The sequence below is a fragment of the Ammospiza caudacuta genome, chromosome 2, assembly GCF_027887145.1.
Source record: "Ammospiza caudacuta isolate bAmmCau1 chromosome 2, bAmmCau1.pri, whole genome shotgun sequence".
NCBI classification, from domain to species: domain Eukaryota; kingdom Metazoa; phylum Chordata; class Aves; order Passeriformes; family Passerellidae; genus Ammospiza; species Ammospiza caudacuta.
Window position 1 is genome coordinate 110913366 of NC_080594.1, and position 20802 is coordinate 110934167.

A 20802-nucleotide genomic window follows, 5' to 3' on the forward strand; every position below is an offset into this window, starting at 1 on the left:
CACTTTATCCTCTTCCCCCTGTAACTAGGAAACCCAAAGCAATAGTCCCTGGAGGACCAAGTGATGACAGCAAAGGAGCTCTTTAAAGCTTAAGCAACTTCCCCTTTCTGAAAGCAGGAGGGCTATACAGTCCCATTTACGAGATGACAGCCAGCTTGATTTCTCCAAAAAGAAAACCCCTAGAGTAGTGTAAAAAAGGCTCTCAGTCCTCTGCCAGCTCCTGGGGATCAATACAGCATTCTCATTCAACTAATTTCTCCCAAATTGCTGTGGGAAAAGACATGCTAAGTTGTTTAACTAGGGAAGAGCAGTTGTTTTCGATCAAGCTGTGGTAAGGCACTTTTTTAGTTCTCTGGGCCCTGATTATGTCTTGTTCAGCCCCAGGTGAATCTGATGACTGTCACAGGAACATTTCAGCATTGGATAAGAACCATACTGATCCTAACAGGGCTTCTGAAATACAGAATGGACTGAAAATAGTATGAAAGTTGTGCTTAACTGTAGAAGAAAGAAATACCTGACTAAGCACATTGTGCTCTGTAAACACAGATAAAAATACTGCATTCACATCAAGATATTCCTTATATTTTTTGGAGAAATCATACTTTTGTTGTTCCTTTAACAGTACAAGGTCAAATATGTAGATTGAGATTGTTTTAAAAATGTGTTTAAAATTCAAAACTTAGGGCTCTGCATACTTAAAAAAACAATAGCCTAGCAGGTGTTTAAATTGCTTGAAATTAGCATGGAAGAAAACATGCTGCTCATTTGGAGACACATGCACACAAAAGAAAAAGAAGGAGATGAAAGGTAGAAGGAATCCTACTCCTTTCTATGCTAGCAAAAAAAAAAAAAAAAAGCCCAGTAAAACAAGCTGTTGCAGAATAAAACAATCTTTCTTATTTTTGGACATTACCCCTAGGGAAAAGCTTTGACACACTAGCAAAGTCTACTTACCTATGCTTTTCTTCCCTTACACAGCAAACATCTTAAGGTTCCACTTCAGGGGTTTTTACTAGATGGAATTACATCCTTGTATTACAAGGTTCTGTAATTAATTTATTCTACTTACTATAAATATGTCTCAGTAGAAAACTGGATGACAGAAGGAGCTGCACATTAGTGGAAATCATACACAACACACCATTTGTATTACTTATAATATCAAGGGCATTAAAATGAGAATCCCCTAAAACTACATTTAATCATAATTGTTATATTCTTCATTGTCAAAGTAAAATCTTCTTTTCACCTTCTATGTTACTTCAGATACTTTTTAAAATATTAATTTAACACCTACATCCATAGAGAAATTTAACTGTGCATGTGCAATGTACATAAATCTATATTGTCTGTATATTTATGTATTTAAAGGCTTTTTTTCAATTTTTCACTCTGCCCGGTATACACTGATGACTTCAGTGCATAATTTACATTTCAAAGGATACTTCAAATACCAAAATGCTGACTAGGGAAAATTTTCAAATTCAAGGATTATCAAATCACTGTAGCCAAGATTTCTTGTGCTTTCTACTACAAAGCTGAAAAACAGTGATGCAGTAAAAGCCCAGGACTAAAATTCAGACTTCCTACCCAGAATCTGTGTGTCACTCTGGGGTAGTAATCTACCTTTCTTTACTCAAACAGTACTATGAAAAGCCTTACTGTAAAAGATTTGTGTGGATGGAATGCAAGATTAAACCTGTTTAGCGCTGTCAAGGCTGCCCTAACCGGGCTGGGTCCCTTCCAGGTGAACATGCACTTCACAGCCTTACACCTTTTCTTACACAAAAAAGAAGCCATCTGCAGTAGCTGGTGGCCATAGCTTCCACCATTCACCAGGAAGTCACCTGGACCAGAGGTTTGTAACTAGGCAGCAGATGAAGATTTGGGAAAGTTGTTAAGGTTGGGTATCAGGAAAAGGTTTTTCACCCAGAGGGTGGCTGACCACTGGAGGAGTTTCCCCAAGGGAAGTGGTCACAGCACCAAGAGTGACAGAGTTCAAGAAGTATTTGGATAAGGCTCTTGTGACTCTTGGTGTGTCTAGCATGGGGTCAGGAGCTGGATTAAATATTGTGTTATTCTGGTACTGTCATCATAAACTCCACTGAGCATGCCGTCCACAGGAGTATACTGTGTTAGTCACCCTCACTGCTCTAAGTCCGTAAACCCAAAAGGATGTCACTATCAAATCATGGCACTAAGATTTTCACAAATAAGAAACAAGAGATCAATAGATTTTTGTTGCAGGGGATGAGGAGCTCCTGAGCGCCAAGTGTAAGCTGAGATAGGCCACTCTGCTCCATATCATGCTGATTTCAGGAGTCTGAAAACAGTCACTAGGTCCTCATTCTCATCTACTTGTTTGGAGAATGTGAAGCTGCACTTTGTCCCTCTCTCCTTTAGCAAACACAGGGCTAGGTTGTTGAGCAGTCATTAACCTGGAGGTGAGGTTTAGCTCACTAGATGATTTGGTGAATTTGCACAGAAAGTCTCCTTTACAAACACTGCTAACAGCAGCAGAAAGAATACTGCTGGGCAGTCTTAGAAATACCAAATATGTGAAATAACTATGCATTCATGATGGTGGTGCATTATTTACTGATCTTCTCTTTACCTAGGACCAAGGCAGTGCATAACAAAGTTATCCCCATTACCTATTGCTGTTCCTTCTCTGCAAACAGGTGACGAATCTGGAGCATCTTAGCTTGGCACCCATTGAAAGTGCTAAGCAAGCAACCTGCTGTCATTTAGCCCAACTGGCGAGGAACCCTGATTGCATCCCAGGATTTGCATAGGTGATAAAAATGAAAGTATTTGAAAAAAAAAAAAAAGAAAAATGGAGGAACAGAATATTTGGCTGTCTTGTAAAAGACAGTATTGTTGTTCTGAAGTTGCAAATAAGAGAGAGGGAAAATTTTAGAGAGTTAAAACTGTGTGTTTTTTTAAACTCCTGCTCTGTAATTCACTGTCTAGTAACCAGACAATTCAGAGTTAAGGTAGAGAATAACCACTCTGCACTTTAATCAAAGTTGGAAATTCAAAAAATATAAAAATCTTAGATAATGATAAGTCCTAGAAAACTACAAATTGTTCACAGACCTTTTCTTTTTCTTTCAATACAACCTTCTCCAACTCCATTCATGGGCATATCATATTCAAGACTGTAGAAGCTTACACAGCACACAATTCAACTGTGTGGTAGTCTTCACAAAAACTGTGCTCTTCCTCTGTCTCTATCAGAATCTTGGAGAGTGTAGAGGCTACTTTAGCACACTCCCAGAGCTCCCAGTTATGCCAGCACACAAAGCAAGCTGAATTTAGAATTCCATTCTTTCCCATATTTTCCTTTTAAGTACACTCAAAGCTCAAAGGCAATTCACTGAGGTATCCCAGAATGACTATAAATGCTGATTTATCATTTCTTCTCTGTCTTAACATGTTCTGCAATGATCAGATCATGTCAAGCATGTTCTATGTTACTGTTTCAACATTTCTAGCAGCTACTCTCAATGCTGTGTATTCTACCTTTCTATTTGCAGGACTGTGCTATGCAAGCCAGGCCAGTTTATTACACTATTCATCAGTATTTATAGTTCTCTAGCTCCCATGCAAGATGTTCCACTCAGACCCCTTTGCCCCTGTTCCCTTAGTAACACAATCTTTTCAGTTATCAAGTTACCAAGTCCCTGTTACACTCCCTTGCACCAGTGACGGCCTTGTTGCCTCCTCTCTCATCAGAGTGGCCAGAGTGGGGTCTCCACTTGCACTGGCCTTGGGTTTATCTCTCCCATAGCTTCCACTGTACCAGGTCAGGAGGTCTGTGGTGCTACCCAGCTCAGCTTCTGTAGCTGTCTGGTCTTCCACACACATTTTATGATGTCACTATCTTCCCTGCTTTAGAAGAATAATAATACTTTAGAGGATACTTCGGAGGATCACGACTAGACTGTTGAGTTAACAGCAACACTTACTGAAATAACTTGATGAAGAAAAAGGATTTAGCAGCTGTGATTAGGTCCTATTTTCTTTCACCAGGCAAGATGCTACATCTTGCCTGCACTGAATGTCATGGACTTGATTTCAAAAACTAAGCACCTGTAACTTCTGCTACTATCGACTACAGCATTAGATGACAAGTCTGAAAAAGAAGTTTAATAAAAACAGCAAATCCAGGTGGGAACTGACTTGGAGTCTCAAACTGACTGCGAAATCTCTTTCTATAAATGTTTTCATATATTGTATATTTGTGCACTATTGTTCCATGGACCATAAGCTGAAACAAAACATTGTTGCAGAATTATTTCTTTCTCTTTCAAAAGTCATGAGTTCTAGTGATCTTTTTCTACTTTTTCCTTTCTCAAGTAGCACAAATCCAGTGAAAGCAATGGAGCTGACTGACTTATACGGTGACATAATTGAGTCAGAATAAGGAGGCAGAAGACAGTTTGTTACAAGAGCCTTGTACTTACTTGCCATCAAACTACAGATCCCCTTCTCTTTGTCTCATATGGATAATTGCCCTGCCATTTTTACAATGGAACAGAGTACACAGGTATTGTTTACAATTGTTTACAATAGTCTACAAACTGCATTTTCAGAAGTGATTGGAGAAATGATGCCAAAACCACAATTGTGAACAGCTCAGTGATTGCTAGGATTGCCATGTTTCATGGGTGCTTTCCATGCAGACACCTTGGAAATAAGGTCTATCCTGTGTGTGGAAGATGCAGAAAGACTTGGAGAACTGACCAAAGGACTGTGCATCCAAATGGGAGAAAAGAAATGCAGTTGAACTGGCACTGCTATTGTGCCAGAGGATTTAAAGATAGTGAAGAGAATTGTTGGTCTGTTTAGTGCCCTGCAGGGACAGAGACACTCATGGTTATTAGAGGAATTTATTTCTGGGCCTGCAGACTCCCACAGTGTCCACTAAAGAGTATCAGTTCAGAAAGGCAGCAACATTTTTTCCTTTTCCTTTACTGGCAAACTACAGTGGTTGTCATTAATCACCCTGACAATACGGAAATGCAGCATTATTCTGTTTAGTAGTTCTATGCCTTCTGATTTTTTACTGATCTACCACATTGTCAAATGCTATACACACAGACAAGACACACAGTTGTGTGTAGCAAAAAAGGAAAAAAAAAAAAAAAAAGAAAAATGCTTAAAGCAATCATAACTAAAATATTTGAACCTGGGGTGTTTTGGACCTTTATGGTTTTTAACTTCATTTTCTTGCTTGATTATATTATTGATTTGATTTTATTTTATCAGCATAGTTGCTTTTAAAATTAATATTCATTGTAAGATGCTAGCCAGTCTTTCATCTGTTTACAAAAGCCAGAAATACTTTTTCCATTATATAAAAGCCTTAATGGTGAAATCTTAATCTCACCATTTCTACACTGAAATCAGGGAGGATAATAGAAATAAGTCACTAATTATGGAAGAGCCTTAAAAAGTCCAGAGGAAAAGATTCATGGCACAGTATGTGTCTGTATCACATTTTTGTGTAACATGAGGGCCTGTGAACCTGAGTGGAAAAGAGCAACTCAGAGATTCCCCAGATTTACATTTCATCTTGGTTTCCAGCTATTCAGAGGGTATTTTATGTCCTGACATAAGCAGGAAAAATTATGCTGGAAAGATGGACAAAGCATTTTTGCTGTGAGCCAATCCTGCCCTGGGAATGTGGCAAAGGCACCAAGCTGCCCCAGCCCCACGGGCACAGGGCTCAGGGGAGAGCAGGCAGGGAATAAAAGGGGAAAAACAAGAAAAAATAAAATCACACAAAAAAGGGCAAATATTTTCTGAACATTTTTTTTATTTCTAGCATCTCACACAGCTTCTCACTTCAGTCCCTCCTTATGTCCATAAAGGTGGCACTTGAGGGAAGTGTTCTTGTGGGCAGAGCATTAGGATGGAATTTAAGGTTCACTTCTTGGAAAATTAGAATATCTGCACCTAACATTTAAAAAGCACCTGATTATCACAGCTCTTCTTGTCTTATTTATGAACTGAAAATAATATAATTTTTTAGGATGTTTTGAGTTGATTTAGCCAGATTTGTTAAGGAAACTCAAAAAGAGGTGACTAGGACTAGATATGGAATTAGGAACTGTTTAATACATAAGACAGCTTCTATTACTGTTTATGATTTCTTTTGATTAACCATATGATATCTGAGTATAAGTGTCTTGTGCATAGCAAGAAAACACTTCTGAAGGTTTTGCCAGAGAGTAATCAGGAGAGAATCTCATGGATCAGGGGAAAGCAATGTGTCTTGAGTGGTCCTGCAATAAAATGCAAGCTTTAATTGCAGAATGTCTGTCATTAAAGAAAACTTTATATGTAAAACATGATAAAAGGGCAGAGTCTGGCTTTGAAAAAGCAAAATATTCAACAAATGTCTTGATGATTTTTAGAAAATTCTGTTATGCAGTGAAACTTGCAAATCAATTTGACTGATTACTTTTTAGTTCTACATGGGAAGCCATCAATAACTGCATTTTGTATGCTATAATAATATAGGCAGTCTATATTAAACACTGAATCATATTAATAGATATTTCCACAAAATATTAAAAAATAAATGTTTAAACAAAGCATTTTAAACAAATGATTAATAGTTTAACATTTTTTTCAGACTACATCCCTAAACTATTAATTTTCCTGAGTTAACGAGTTCTGACCTTTTACTGCTTTAGAACACAATGATGACACTGGAAGTTGAGATTTACTATTTTTGTCAGCATCCTACTTTCAGAGATCACTTTTAAAAATCAAAGTGACAATTTTATCATGCTAAAAACATTAGAAGAACGTAGATTTTGGCAAACAGTTCTGAGATGATGGATGAAATCTGAGGAAGCTACTGAATAAATACTAAATAGATGAATCCTAGGAATCAGAATTCTTTAAAATGTGCTTGCTTCTAAACAGCTATTAAACTGAGCTTATATTTTTTCATTTTTCTTCTTTTCTCTGAGAATGGAAACAAGGGCATTTGTTTCTACTACGGGGAATATATGCTACAAATTATTGATTTTACATCTATTTAAAGAATATTTAGAATATTCTCAGCTACATTTTCCTTATATTTTTCTTTTCTTTAACTATGCTAACAGACAAAACATACAAATATTGATAGCCTATTTTTTTCTTCAATGTATTCTCTCATTTTTTTGTAGAAAATTCAATTTCCCATTACCATATCACTTTTTAGTCCATATGATTTCTTTCTCAAAAAGATATAAGACTATCATGAGATACATACTGATGAGCTCATAGGATTTGACACGTCTCATGTGAAAATTTCTGTTCATGTGTGAGTATCCCACCCATAACAATATTATGAGAACATAAGGCAGAAATTCAGCTCAAGTAGTTATGTTCACTGCAGCAGATAAAAGGGAACAAGGAAAAAGAAAATTCTCCCCCTCGTGGCAAGGAAGTGGCACAAGCCAACTCCTTTCTTAGGCTGATATTAAACATCAGTGTCAAAAGTTTTAAAGGCCTCATTTTGCCAGGAAGATGAGTGCTCTAAAGCCTTGCACCTAGAGAATAACTTGGCTTAGAAAGCTCTAAGCTTTATGGCAGCCAAGAATTATGCATACAGGTGTTTTTACCTAAAACCACTTAACTTCCAGGTCTGCAGAATAAAGTGCTGCATTGGTAAAAAAAACCTGGACCATAAAGCCTTATAAAGATTAAGTTTCTTTACCCTTTCTCAAAATGTTTCCAAATAGAACTGCAATTTCTCTCAGCCTGAGAGCAAAATTAGAATGGAGCAGCTAAAAGCACTTTCATACTTGCATGCAACTACACACAAAAAGATAAATGTACAGAGGATTCAATCTATAGCAATGCTTTATACTTAGGAAGGCAAATTTATGGCCAGGAAAAACAGTTTTGTAGACAGACATAGCACTTTACAATAATAGCTAACAAAAATGGTGGAAAGAAGCTCTTTGTTTAGTAGTGATAACGGAAAACCAAACACTATCACTTTTAGAATTTATTAACTAGAACTGACAACAAGAGTTTGAATGTTTGAAAGAAACACTGTGAGTAAAATGATGAAGTGAGACTTAGAATACATTTCTGAAAATCTGCATAGTTAGAAATTATATTCACAGTTTCCAGTTTGTTGAGAAGCAGATACTTGCTTTTCTGAAACTTTTAAAATCTTTAAAAGTTTAATATATCCAAGTCCTTTCCTAGATAAGATGGACAGACACCGCAGGACCACAGAACAATAACCTCTGATTATTAACATATTCCAGAGGACTATATCAAGCAAATTCTAGAGAGAGACTGCAGGAAATCTTACTGATGAATGCATGAGACTTTAGATATCTTAAAGGGAGAATACTTATATCAGAAGGTCTTGATTTCTTTGCAGGATTTTCCACCAGACTAAGTACCCCCTACCATTCAAACAAGCATTATGCATTTTCTTCATGAGTATGACATCAGAGCTCTAAAAGAATAAAATTGCATAAAGTCTGAAAAATATAATGAACCTGTAAAAAAGGAGAAGGACCAGCAGGATCTCCCTGCCCTTCATGCTTACAGACAAGATTGAAGAAGGTGAAGTCCTAGAAGCAGATAAGGGCAAGCTGAGAATTATGTCACGGAACTCAAACCCTACAAGTCTTTTCCCCCAGCCAGGCTTCACCCCAGGACACTGAGACAGCAAAGGCTTTACAGCCCAAGATGCCATTGGCTTTCTGGGCTGCAAGTGCATGTTGCCTGCTCAAATCTAATTTTCCATCTGCTAACAACCCCAAGAGGGTTGTTCTAAAGTCCTCCATCCCCCATAGGGTTAAAGTGGAAGAAGTGGAAAAGTCAGCATACTTAGGCACAGAGCTTCCATTTAGAGGGAGCTAAATAAGGCTGAGCCAACAGAAGCCCCATTGAATTAATCACGAAATGCTGAGTCCAGCACCTGTGAAGGAAGAACCCCTTACAAAAATATAGTTTGGAAATTGGCTGGGAAGTGGCTTTGCAAAAAAGGATCTGGGGTACTGTGGGCAGCAAGTGGGACATGAGCCAGCAGTGTGCCTTGTTAGCCAAAACAACCAAATATATCCTGGGCTGCGTTGGCAGCAGCACAGCCAGCAGACAGAGAGAAAAGACTACCCTTCCTCACTGAGGCCTCACTGTGCACATCTAGAACACAGTATCAAGTTTTGCAGTGGTCAAAACAGGACTTTAATGAACTGGAGTGAATTCAGCAGGACAACACCACGAAGTCATGGGGCTGGGGCCCTTGCTCTGTGAGGAGGTCATTGAAGAGCTTCAGTCGGGCTCTTCGGAGGGGTGTGTCACAGACATCTTTTATGGAAAATCCTTTCCTTTGGATTTCCTTCCTTTCCTTTCCTTTCCTTCCTGAGAAGCTGAGAGGTCTCAGGAACAAAACGTAAACAATGATTACCTGCTGCTGTGGAATGCAACAGGTGCATCTGTGATTGGCCCATGTTGGTTGTTTCTAATTAATGGCCAATCACAGTCAGGTAGCTTGGACTTTCTGTCTGAGACACAAGGTTTTGTTATCATTCTTTCTTTTTCTATTCTTAGCCAGCCTCCTGATTAAATCCTTTCTTCTATTCTTTTAGCATAGTTTTAATATAATATATATCATAAAATAATAAATCAAGCCTTCTGAAACATGGAGTCAGATCCTCGTTTCTTCCCTCATCCTGGGACCCCTTTAAACACAGTCACAGGGGTGCATAGCGTGAGGATGAAAGGCAACAGGCATAAAAGCAAATGAGAAGTTTAGACCAGATATAAGGAAAAATTGCATCATGAGGACAGTCAAGCTGTGGAGCAGGTTGTCAAGAAGTTGGTCAGTCTCTGTTGTTGAAGGTCTTTAAGACGTGTCTGGCTAAAGTAACCTGGTCTGCTAGTGTTGACCATGTTTTGTGCAGAATGTTAGACTGGGAGAGTCCCTGACAGTCCTTCCAACTGGAATTATTCGGTGATTCTATGACACTAATTAAGGAAATGAAAACTCTCTAAGCCACCATAGCTAGATCCCACACAGCTCAGGAAAAAGGGAAAATATGGCAGCAAGGTGTAATCATACAGAGATAAGTTGCTAAAAGGGATTCTGCTGAATTTTTTATGACTTACAGGCTAAACAAATACAAACTAAGGAAATGAAACTTCAGTGATTATGTTGTCCATCATTCATTTCCAATAATAAATTTTCTAGCCTTTTAGCCAATTTCAGCCAAATCTTAGAAGGAAGTCTCAGAGGTATTTGTGCTGTTATAGGATTTTGAAAAATTGGTTGCTGAAGAGAAGAAATAACATTTTACTTGTTTTAACACTCCAAAAAGACAAGCAGAGGGTCCCCGAGTTCCATTTTGATTGGCAACTGTGTTCCAGTCATCCAGCTAATGCATGCACGGATGCAAAATATAGGTATGCTTGGTGTTCTATGGGAATTTTATCTGAATTTTTTGCTTTATTGTTTTTCAGTCTTGGCACCCACTTCTTTATAATTTTGTCTCTGTCATACAAGACTTGTGGACAGAAAGAGTAAATCAGATAATCTGACTAGAATTGAGGCTATACAATTTTACAGTGTTATCCTTATGTAGCCCTAATAGATAGAGAATTGCCTCAAGGTCTTAATGGAGTTATTACCAAACCAAATTTTCCTGAGTGATATCAGGCTTAATGATATAGGAGAACAGCAAAATAATTGTCACTCATTTTATTTTAGTGTAACTGCTGGAAGAAAATTTTCAACCTTACACTAAGAATTCATCTCTCTTTTACTAGAAAAGCAACTAGACACTTCAAATTACCAACCAGATGAAATAATGAAAGTCTAAGTTAGAAGAAAATATATATTTCAGGAAGAAAAAAATAATATAACATTGGAAAAAAGTACTTGCAATGCATTTATGACACAGCCCCTGCAGAAGCCCAGGAGATGAGTGGTTAAGCATGTCTCAAACACCAATAGCCAGAAGGTCAGAGCCAACCAAGGCTTGTTGGTGAGAGCACACTGTGAGAAAGAACAGCATGTGGCTGAGGGAGGGGCCAGGCAGAGGTAGGGCAGTGCTTTCATGGGACAATTGTCCTTTTTTTGGCTCCTGCAGCTAAGAACACATTGCAGGGCAAGCACAAGAATGAGGTCGAGGAGAGGGCATGGACTGTTGGCCAAAGGCCAGCCCAGTACTCTTTATTCCCCAGTCAAGACTCCTAAAATCCCCCACAAAATCTCTGACCTATTTTCAGAGATATCCAGAAGAGCAAACTGAAGATGATAACTAATTTGCAAAGAAAGCAAGAAACTTAGCTCCAGGGTGGGGAAAACTTAGTTTTAAAAATGTGCCTCCACAAAGCCTGAGTGGTGCACACCCCATCAGCTGGATCCCTGCAGCCTTTTCCCTCTTTTTTTCTCTTTTTTCTCTCTCTCCCTCTCTTAAATTTCTCTCTTTCTCTTCTCTTTCACCTGACCCCTTAGTCAAAATCCACCACTGTTTACTTATACTATAACAGACTTATACCAACTTCCATAATGTATATAGTTTAGTAACAAAACTTTTTAAGTGTTTATGGCCCATCTTACTTTTGTTGTTCCTTTTTGAAATGGTATCTATAAATTTAGGGTACTCCCTTTCTGATAAGGATGGAATGCCACAGTTCCCCCAAAATAACAGTAAACAGGAAAAAGGAGTTTTGCCTACTTTTACAAAACATCCCTGCAATACGCTGCTTCAAGTTAAGAAGGAAACTTTTTTTCCTATCATAAACAATATTCATAGTTCCACAGACAAATAAAAATAAATAAATAAAAGGCTAAATTAATCTCAAGGGTATAATTTAGGGAGCAGAAACTATTCTATTAATGTGCAGTGTACATAGTGCTATAAGAATTAGACAAAGTAAACAGTTTTTCTCAGTTCCATAGCTGTAACATTTTGGATCACACCAGAAATATTAACTAGCTTTACCAAAATCACCTCAAACACTGACTTGCCCATAAAAAAAAAAAAAAGAAAATTTCAAAGCTGACCATCCCCCCTGAATTACTGAAGGTCACCAGACTGAACCTTGTAACCTCAAAACTATTAGTACCAGAGTCTATGACTAACACAAAACCTGCTGCTTTCTACTATAAACTTAATGTGTGTCTTCTTTGTCTCTTTGGCACATAGGGGTTTATGTGATACATATAATAAAAGAAAAAAGTTCCATTCAAACTGCCCTGGAGGAAGCAAAAGGAAATTATATTTATTAGATGATAGCAACAACATGTACTGAGAGCTGAGAAAAACAGTGATGAAAACTGTATAAAACAGAAAACTGTAACTTCTGACTTTAGCTACAGATGTTCAAGGACTAGGCTCCCTCTACTGCCAAAAATGCTTTCCTGGGAAGTACTAGCAGGGAAGTGTGCACTGCACCATGGCAATTAGAGAGCAGCAATTCCTTAAAAAGCTTCAAGGGAATTCTGCAAAGGAGCTCACCTTAGTACATCCAATATGCATTGGACCTAATGGAAGTTCCTGCAATCTCATCCTTCATCCATTGCACAGCAGACCCAGCTAAATATTCATCCAGCTAAAAATTTCTGGCACAGCACAATGCAGTGATCTAATACCAACAGTGAAAATATACCTTATTTGTCAACACTTACAGAAGGTAATGGAAGTCACTGCAAATAAAGTTTTGGACCTGAGGATATCCTGCAGTTCTCTTAGGCTATATCTACATGGATGGATGCAGCTAAGCATGAATGAGCTCTGCATGTGCTTTGAGATGGTTGGCCATAAATCAGGACAATCTGGGAAGTTACAGAGATGCACTAACACAGTATTGTCCCTAAAGCAAGTAGACCCTTCATTCCAGCTGTGTCTCATAGCTTATGACACTGCCCACCATGTCATATTTTTTTGAGTATCTGACATGAAGGCCCAAGACAGTTCATATCCAGATGGCTCAGAGTCTATTTGCTTCTGCCTGCAATTTTCTTCATACATATTTGCATTCCCATAGCTCTACAGCCCACATATTCATGACTAAGCCACAACATTTCCCAGACATTTCAGTGAAAATCTTTGTTTGTACAGCAGAAAAAGGCTCTACAATAATTCCTGTATGAATGTGGTGCAGTTTTGTCACTGAGCATTTTACAGTAAAGTTATGCTAAGTTATGCTAATTGTCAGCCTTGAGGTTGGAGATTTTAAAACATGCAAGATTCTTTTTCATCTGAAACACTTTCACAGCACAAACACATGCAAGATTATCTCCTCTATTTATTAAAAGAAATTCTGAATTATTTTCACCTCATTTTACAATACAGGCACCTTCAATTCCCATAACATTTTCCTGTTTTAAACTCTTTAATTACACTATGAAAGGGATTTAATAAACATAGCTCTTTTCCCAAAAGCTGCAGTGTTATTTCTTATCCTGCCTCACATTTGCTATTAAAGTTTAACAAATAATTTTAGATTTCACTTAAAACAGTTCCACTTAGAAGTTGATCTTATATATAGTACCCCATGAAAAGAGACATTTGAATGGCCATACCTAAGGTAAAAATATTTTCCAACTTTGCTACAAATTGAATCCTTTTACTTATAAACTAAGCCACACAAATATTTGTATATATTTTGCATTTCTTTATGTTATAAACATTGACAGAAAGCCCTATCTAGATTGTCCATAATAAAACATTTATAAGTTATATTACACCTGCTTGTTATATATTATTTTATACTTATTTGCTAGCAATTAAGTAACCAGTGAAACTTACCAATACATTAACTTGATGGTGCAATATTATGGGGGTAAATCAAGTGGCAAATTTGTTGCAAGAATTTGATTATATAGCAACTGCTATGGAATGCATTTTTGTACAGTAAGCAGGGTATGGAAATGAATTAACAACTAATGTTGGCTGCAAGAGTCAAACATTATAAGCTGCCCTTTTCAAAATCTAAATGAACAATTTGAGTCACTGTGAAAGAAAGGAAGGGAAAAAAAATCTAGCCTGTATGTAAATAAGGCATGGTAACTATTTTGATATTAACATTAGAAAGGAAATAATTTTCTTCTCACATTGGGGATGAACTAATCTGTTCTGTTTTCACTTTCACCTTGAATCCTGAGCCAAGGGTAATTCTAATAACAAGACCTACAACCTCAACAGAAATATGTGAGCGGACATTTTTTCAGAAGAGAACAGCCACTATTTCTCACTTTCTCTTAAAATACCTATGCCTTCCACTAGTTGCTCTTCTCCCAGTATTGAAACAATGCCAGCTAACATTAATTTTTGTCATTCACTTTGTCAGAGTTGAAGCAAGTACAAAGAAATGCTGACTGGGCATAGTGAAGGAGATATATAACAACACATTTAGATATAAATTAAACTGCATTGTTTTGTTATACATTCTAGCTTAAGATTAATCTCCCCTAATTTTATCTATCCAAAAGCAATGTCTCTAGTCTTATCTTGTCTGGTCTCCCTGAAGAGTCAGAGACTCACAATATATAGTACAGCAGTTACCTGTGAAAGGATTGCCTGGCAGGATTGAATTGAGAAAGAACACAAGCAAGTACTGTAAAATAGGTAACTAAAACCTGGATAGCTAAAGGTAGGTTCCATGACTCATATCTTCAATGACTTCACATTTACACAGCATTGTTAGTGCCTCAGATGGAAATTAAAAATCCACAACTAAGAAACTCTGAGAAGGAAAACATAAAGAGCCTAAATGGCTCCCTACTATATCTAATTAAAATTAAAGAATCACCTACGATAATTCTATTTGATGTTCCTTAAGACAGATATGGTACTCAAGGCTCCAAACCCTTTTTCTTAAAAGTTCTAAATTTGCCCTTTTTATCTTTTGGTTTCAGTTTGGATTCTTTGAAAGGCTAATTTAGTTGTATAATGAACAGTCACACAGGGATTCAGACCTAAGCATGGTTTCATAGTGGAATGTTAAAGAGAAATCTGCACAAGATTTGCATGGGATGAATGAGAGAGTTGGACCACTCTGAAGTAAGAGGTGGAAGCCATGAAAGAAGGGTTGAGGTACCTAAATGTTTCTGGAAATCTACACTCAATAAAATAATTTCCTTAGTATTCTAACATCTGGGTTTGTCAGTTGCTTATAGATACTCCTCCAAGAAAATATCTCACACTATGAAAAGATAACTTTACTCTTAATACATCACGTGGGCTGAATGAACATCTCTCAATCTCTATAATTTCTGCTAAGCAAGAAGAGCACAGAAGCTGGATTTGATTCAGATACTATAAACAGGAATGTCCTCAAGGCTTTCTTGTTCTGCAGTAATTCAGAAAATAGGCAGGTTACTTACATTTGAAAAATTAATGTATTTCTTTTTTCTAATATCTAGATCCATGGATCAGATTAGTTATCAACTCAACAGAATATATCAGTAAAGGACTATGACATCTGCTACTATGTGGTCATAAAAATATTACCAAAAAATAAAATTTCTCTGACAATAAATCAATTATTTATGTATAATAAATGTTTTCCTACACCCTTACCAAGATAATCAAGAGCTAATTTACTGTTATTCAGAAAAAGTTGACAGTTGTACTGTTATCCAGAAATGAAACTAATTCTTAGTAGAAATCTATTTACTATTTTTATGGTTTGCTCCTATTACTATAAAAATTGCTAGTTGTCTGTGAATTTCATACAGCCTCAATATATTTTTATTATCATTATTATGGATTTGCTTTCTTTTCTTATACAAGATTGGCATATCATTTTTTTCTACTTTTGAGAATTATATAGAAGTACTTTCAAAAGATATCTGATATCAACTTCTCCACATTCTCTCACAACATTTAATTTTTAGTGGATTTGAGATCAATTAGATGTGCACTGATGCAGTCAGTAATGTAGGCCCTGGAAGATAATTCTTAAATAAGACATAAAAAAGGCAAAAATTAGATGCCTGGTAATTCAGTATTTTGCTTTTGAATTATATTCATTTGAGTATTTTTCTAATTTTTTCTGCCATGTATGTCTTTTTTTTTTAACATTTTCATCTGCAATTCCTAAAGAAATATTTTAAATCAACATCTATTTTGGAAAACTTTGTTTCACTTAATTGATTCAGATTGCTGACAGTGCTCCCTTAATTTTAGGAAGCACTTGTTTACAGAAGAAACACTTAGGCATAAATATCATGGGAAGACAGTATCCTGAAAAGGCAAACAAAGCCTTTTACAAGTGGCATGCTGATAGGATAAAAAGTGATATAAGACAGTAGTTTAAAAGCCTATCTTCTATGCGTCTTTTTTCCCAAAAATGATATGTTCTCATTTAAAAAGATTATATGTTTTCATTTAATCGGTATACAGGGACCAGGTGCAATGTCACTTCCTAAATAATCATGATTAATGCCAAAAAACCCCCAGTATTTAAGACTGCTGGAAAGAAGAAAGACTATTGTGAAATTCTGGTACAAGGACAGGAAAAACTATGACATCTGAGTGGTTATTCTTGCTGGCACTAAAACCTTACTTTTCAAAATTCAGATTCTATTATCTTAATACAACATTTGGAAAGATAACATAAAAATTTAGTATCAAGCAAAGGTTGAAGTTATAAATTAAATCATCAGTCGCTCTTTATCTCACAAAAGACAAATCAGGCCACCGCTGTTTCCTGGAGATTTTTTTGCACTCATAAAACTGAAACCAAGGAAACAAATTCCACTTGGTGTAAGATGATGTCATTCCCATTTATCTGTTGGGAACACAATGAGTTACCATGTTCTGATATTAATTGGAATAGAAAAGAAAGTCACTCCTTTCAAAGAACCATGCTTAGATACAGGCTTGACTTTAAAAATTAGCTAGTGAAGATCAGTTGTTCACTGTGTTTGTGAAAGAATAAAAAAATTTGCATTCATCCCAGGTTTCTAAAGGTACTGGAAGGGTACTCTAGGATGACCACAGCATATTTTTTTCCCAATGAAATATTGTCTGTTATATTAAGTACACTATATACTCTAAGTACAATATGAACTCTTATTTAAATACAGGAAATATGATAAAGTAAAAGTGTGAAATAAGATTTTCAAAAACTGTAGAAGAACTGCACTTGTAAAGCTATTTGAGTGCTCACCATTCATAGTGTATTTCTGTCAAACTGTGCAGGCTCTGCTATAAAACAAACTGAAAATCTATTTTGATTTCTAATTAAAAGGAACTCACTCTAGAGTTAATTACAAAGTATCTAGATATGAATCAGGACTTCAAGGAAATCCATTTCACACAAAAAAATGCAACATGAAGGTTTCTAATTGTTTCTATAACATTTAGAGTGAGCTCTCTGCTACTAACTACAATGGTAGGGAAAGTTGCTTTGTTCTTCCATCTGTCATAGCAATAGTTGACTTTTCATTTATTAAAACAATAATTTCCATGTTATCACAAGCCTTTGATTTCACAAAACTAATATTAAGAAATGAAAACAGTCCCAGTATTTTTGTTCCTGGTACCTTTCAAACATGGAATACTCACATTCACTTAGACACGCTCCCTTGAAAGCAAGACAGCTCCAATAATAATTGCATATCTGTCCTTTAGTATCATCATCAATAGCATATCTCCTAAACACAGCTTCACCCATGTCCCAAGGGCAGAGTTACACTGGTACTTTCACCCCTTACAGACACAAACTGCTAGAGGTAAAATGCTAAAGGCCACATTGTCTTCCTTCACCTCATCCCTTGGATTTGTGTGCAGTCCAAATGCCCCTCAAAGAACAGCAGAAGCTACAGGGAACATCTAGAGTTCAATAAAAACCTCTTTAAGGCTGACACCAAACCCAAAATATTAAAAAGAAAAATAAAGGTGTGCAAATCAGAGAGCAGTCAAGCTTATCATCACCTTGAGCTGCTGTCCATCACACTGGACCAGGGTAAGTGCCCCAGGCAAAGGCCAGCTAGACAGTAATCATACTTTACAGTTCTCCACTGCCTTTGTCTCATGACCTCAAAATACTTGACAATCATTAATTCATTTCACCTCACAAGACTTCTGCTGCTGGCTAAATACCACTAGAGCCTAAATAACGAATAATTGAGTGTCAGTGATCATAGTCCAAGCTTTCAACTAACTAAATTGCTGTCCTTGCTATGCACAAGTGGCAGAAAATGCATATGAGGGGATTCCAAAGGTTTCTCAAAGATTGGTCTACTAAAACAGTAACAGATTGGGCAAAGCCAGTCTCTAGGGAAAGGAGATTCCAAAGGTTTCTCAAACCTTGGTATACTAAACCAGTAAGACTTTAGGCAAAGTCAGTCTTAGGGAAAAGCTCAACAGCAAATATCTCCTGGTCTTATTATCTGTGCAAACAGATTTTCTTCAACCTTTTTCTAATTTATCCTTCATTTCTGTAGATGGCATCATGACTTAGAAGGAATTTTCTTTAGAACAGGACTTGCTATTTGAAAAAACCAAAACCAACAAAACAACAGGCAAAGAAGAATTTGTAAACTTTACCAGACTATAAATCTGTCTCAGTTTCTTACACTTTAACTGTTGAGATTAAGCAGAGATGACACAAAGATTACTGATTTAGATTATTTACTATTTATCTCTCTGATTATTATTTTTTAAGCTTTACTCTCTTCTCTCTCCAGTAATCAAAAATCAAAGCTAGTGACCGGCTGACAGTGGAAATAACGTCTCTAGGAATATGCAAAGTGACAGCTGTTTACCAATATTTATAAACAAAGAAAACATAGAAGTTACAAAGGATTGGATTGCAGAGAAAAGTTGGTACAGGCTAAACGCACATGAAGTATTTTTTTCTTCCAGTAACTGCTTACACATTTAGAATCGTGTCTCATTCTATCATTATTGTAATAATTTGCACATAAATTTAATTTTTTGTATAATAATGACAAGTTTTTAAAAACATTTTCTTAGATAAATGATATTTCAAAATATATATGTAGTGCAAAAAGTGATATTCTATCAAATATCAATCTCTTGTCTTTTGAGGTGGCATAGCAAACAAAACTTTAAATGTCAAGTTTTCAGCATTGATTCAAGAGCTGAAGAGCCAATTTTGTTGAATTCCTATGAATGGAAAGATTCGAGACTGGAACTATTGACATATATAAAATGATTTTCAGTATCAGATTAATGCCATTCATTCTCAGAAGAATTGTCAAGGACTTTTCTGTGGTAATTCAATAAATTCTTGAAACTATGACTTTTAAATCTAAGGCAAAGTTATTTGCTAACTCTTAAGTACTCATGCTGGAATAAAGGTATATCCCATAAATCATAGCAATTTATGTGGCATTACCAGTTCAATGGGTCAATGCAAGTGATAGCTGGTAAGAATATTCTCATATTTTCAGTTTTACTAGAATATTCACAATTTAAACATCAATTCTATATAGATATTCTTTCCTTAGTTAGAAATTATTGTTTGTGACAAAAAGAAGCAAAAAACCAATCATCAACAATAGGCCAAATACTGAAGAAAGCCATCAGAATGAGAAAATTTTAGAAGTCACTTACGCCTGTCGGTCCCTGTACATCTTGTTAACTTTCTCCCATTCAAAATTAAGTTGAGTCAGCTTTTCTTGTATATTTGCTGCTTCCTTTGGTGTAACATTTTTCAAAGCCGGTGTCTTCTTGTTATTAATAATTTCTACATGACCTTGCAGTCTCCCCAGGCTATCCTTAATGCTCTGTAATATCAAGATTTTAAAAAATAAAACCAAAACATTATTTTTATAAATAAAAAGTAATTGTTCATAAAAAAGAGAGATTGGTACAAAATACTAATTAAACCATAATATTGATAATAGGAGTAATTTTACAATAACCTGGTAAAATAATTGAAAGCCCATCCTTTCCTTGAAGACTGAATGAAATAGATCTGAGGAAGTCGATGGTTGGAGGGGAACAAAGTGCTATTTGCTCAAAGGTTCTGCATGTCAGTATTTACATTTCCTGACCTAAAAAAATCACTTCTAATTTTTTAACTAATTAAAGTTATTACACTGTGTTTACTATTTTGTAAAATATAAGACTTGAAGTCCTTACATAAATGCGAAGGCAATGCATTGAATAAATTGCATACAAAACCACCCTGCAAAAACAAAGAAAAAATACTCTGGGTTCCCTGAGTTCCTAGAGCTCTAGCATTATAATATGCTATTTGTTGGGGGTGGCAGGGGAAAGTACATTCCATCACATCCCTCATATGAATAATAATTTGAATTTTTAGGTCTTGAAAACGTGACTTACATTAAGCAGACAAAATGAATATTTATAAATCAAAAGGGAAAGGTAGATGTCTTGTCTCTGGAATGAGTCACAATAAGGAACATGTTTCCTCTTTGTCAGCAATCTATCATGTGGAGGGAAAGCTGGCTGGGTCTGTGTCATTACTCAACAAATCTCATTTGACTTTCCCAGAAAATGTCTCACACTCTGTGCTCCTTACTCAGGTCTACTTAAATCTTTGTTTTACACACTCAAGGCATGGATAATTCAGATGTTCAATGTTTCTAATCTGAATGTAAGAAATATCAGATGATAAAAACATAAAATGCCTCTAAATATTCCAAGATATATCCCATTAACATAAAAGAGGCAGCATTTCCACAAAACCTCATCCCTGACTTAAAAATTGCACATTTAAAGAACAGGAGAAACTTTAATTGAAATTTCATAAGGTGCCAGGACTTACTTAAGCACCTGAGTGAAGTGGCCTTCTTTTCAGTAGGTCTGAATATCAGCT

The 20802-nt window shown here is 36.2% G+C and overlaps 1 protein-coding gene across 1 annotated transcript in view; it reads right to left on the reverse strand.

Annotated features, from left to right (window-relative positions):
• DMD (dystrophin) overlaps positions 1-20802 on the reverse strand; it is a 979219-nt gene that overhangs the window by 552549 nt on the left and 405868 nt on the right. Inside the window, exon 43 of the mRNA XM_058822052.1 lies at positions 19572-19744. Within this exon, the coding sequence (XP_058678035.1) occupies positions 19572-19744 (173 nt within the window). The remainder of the gene's footprint in view (positions 1-19571; positions 19745-20802) is intronic.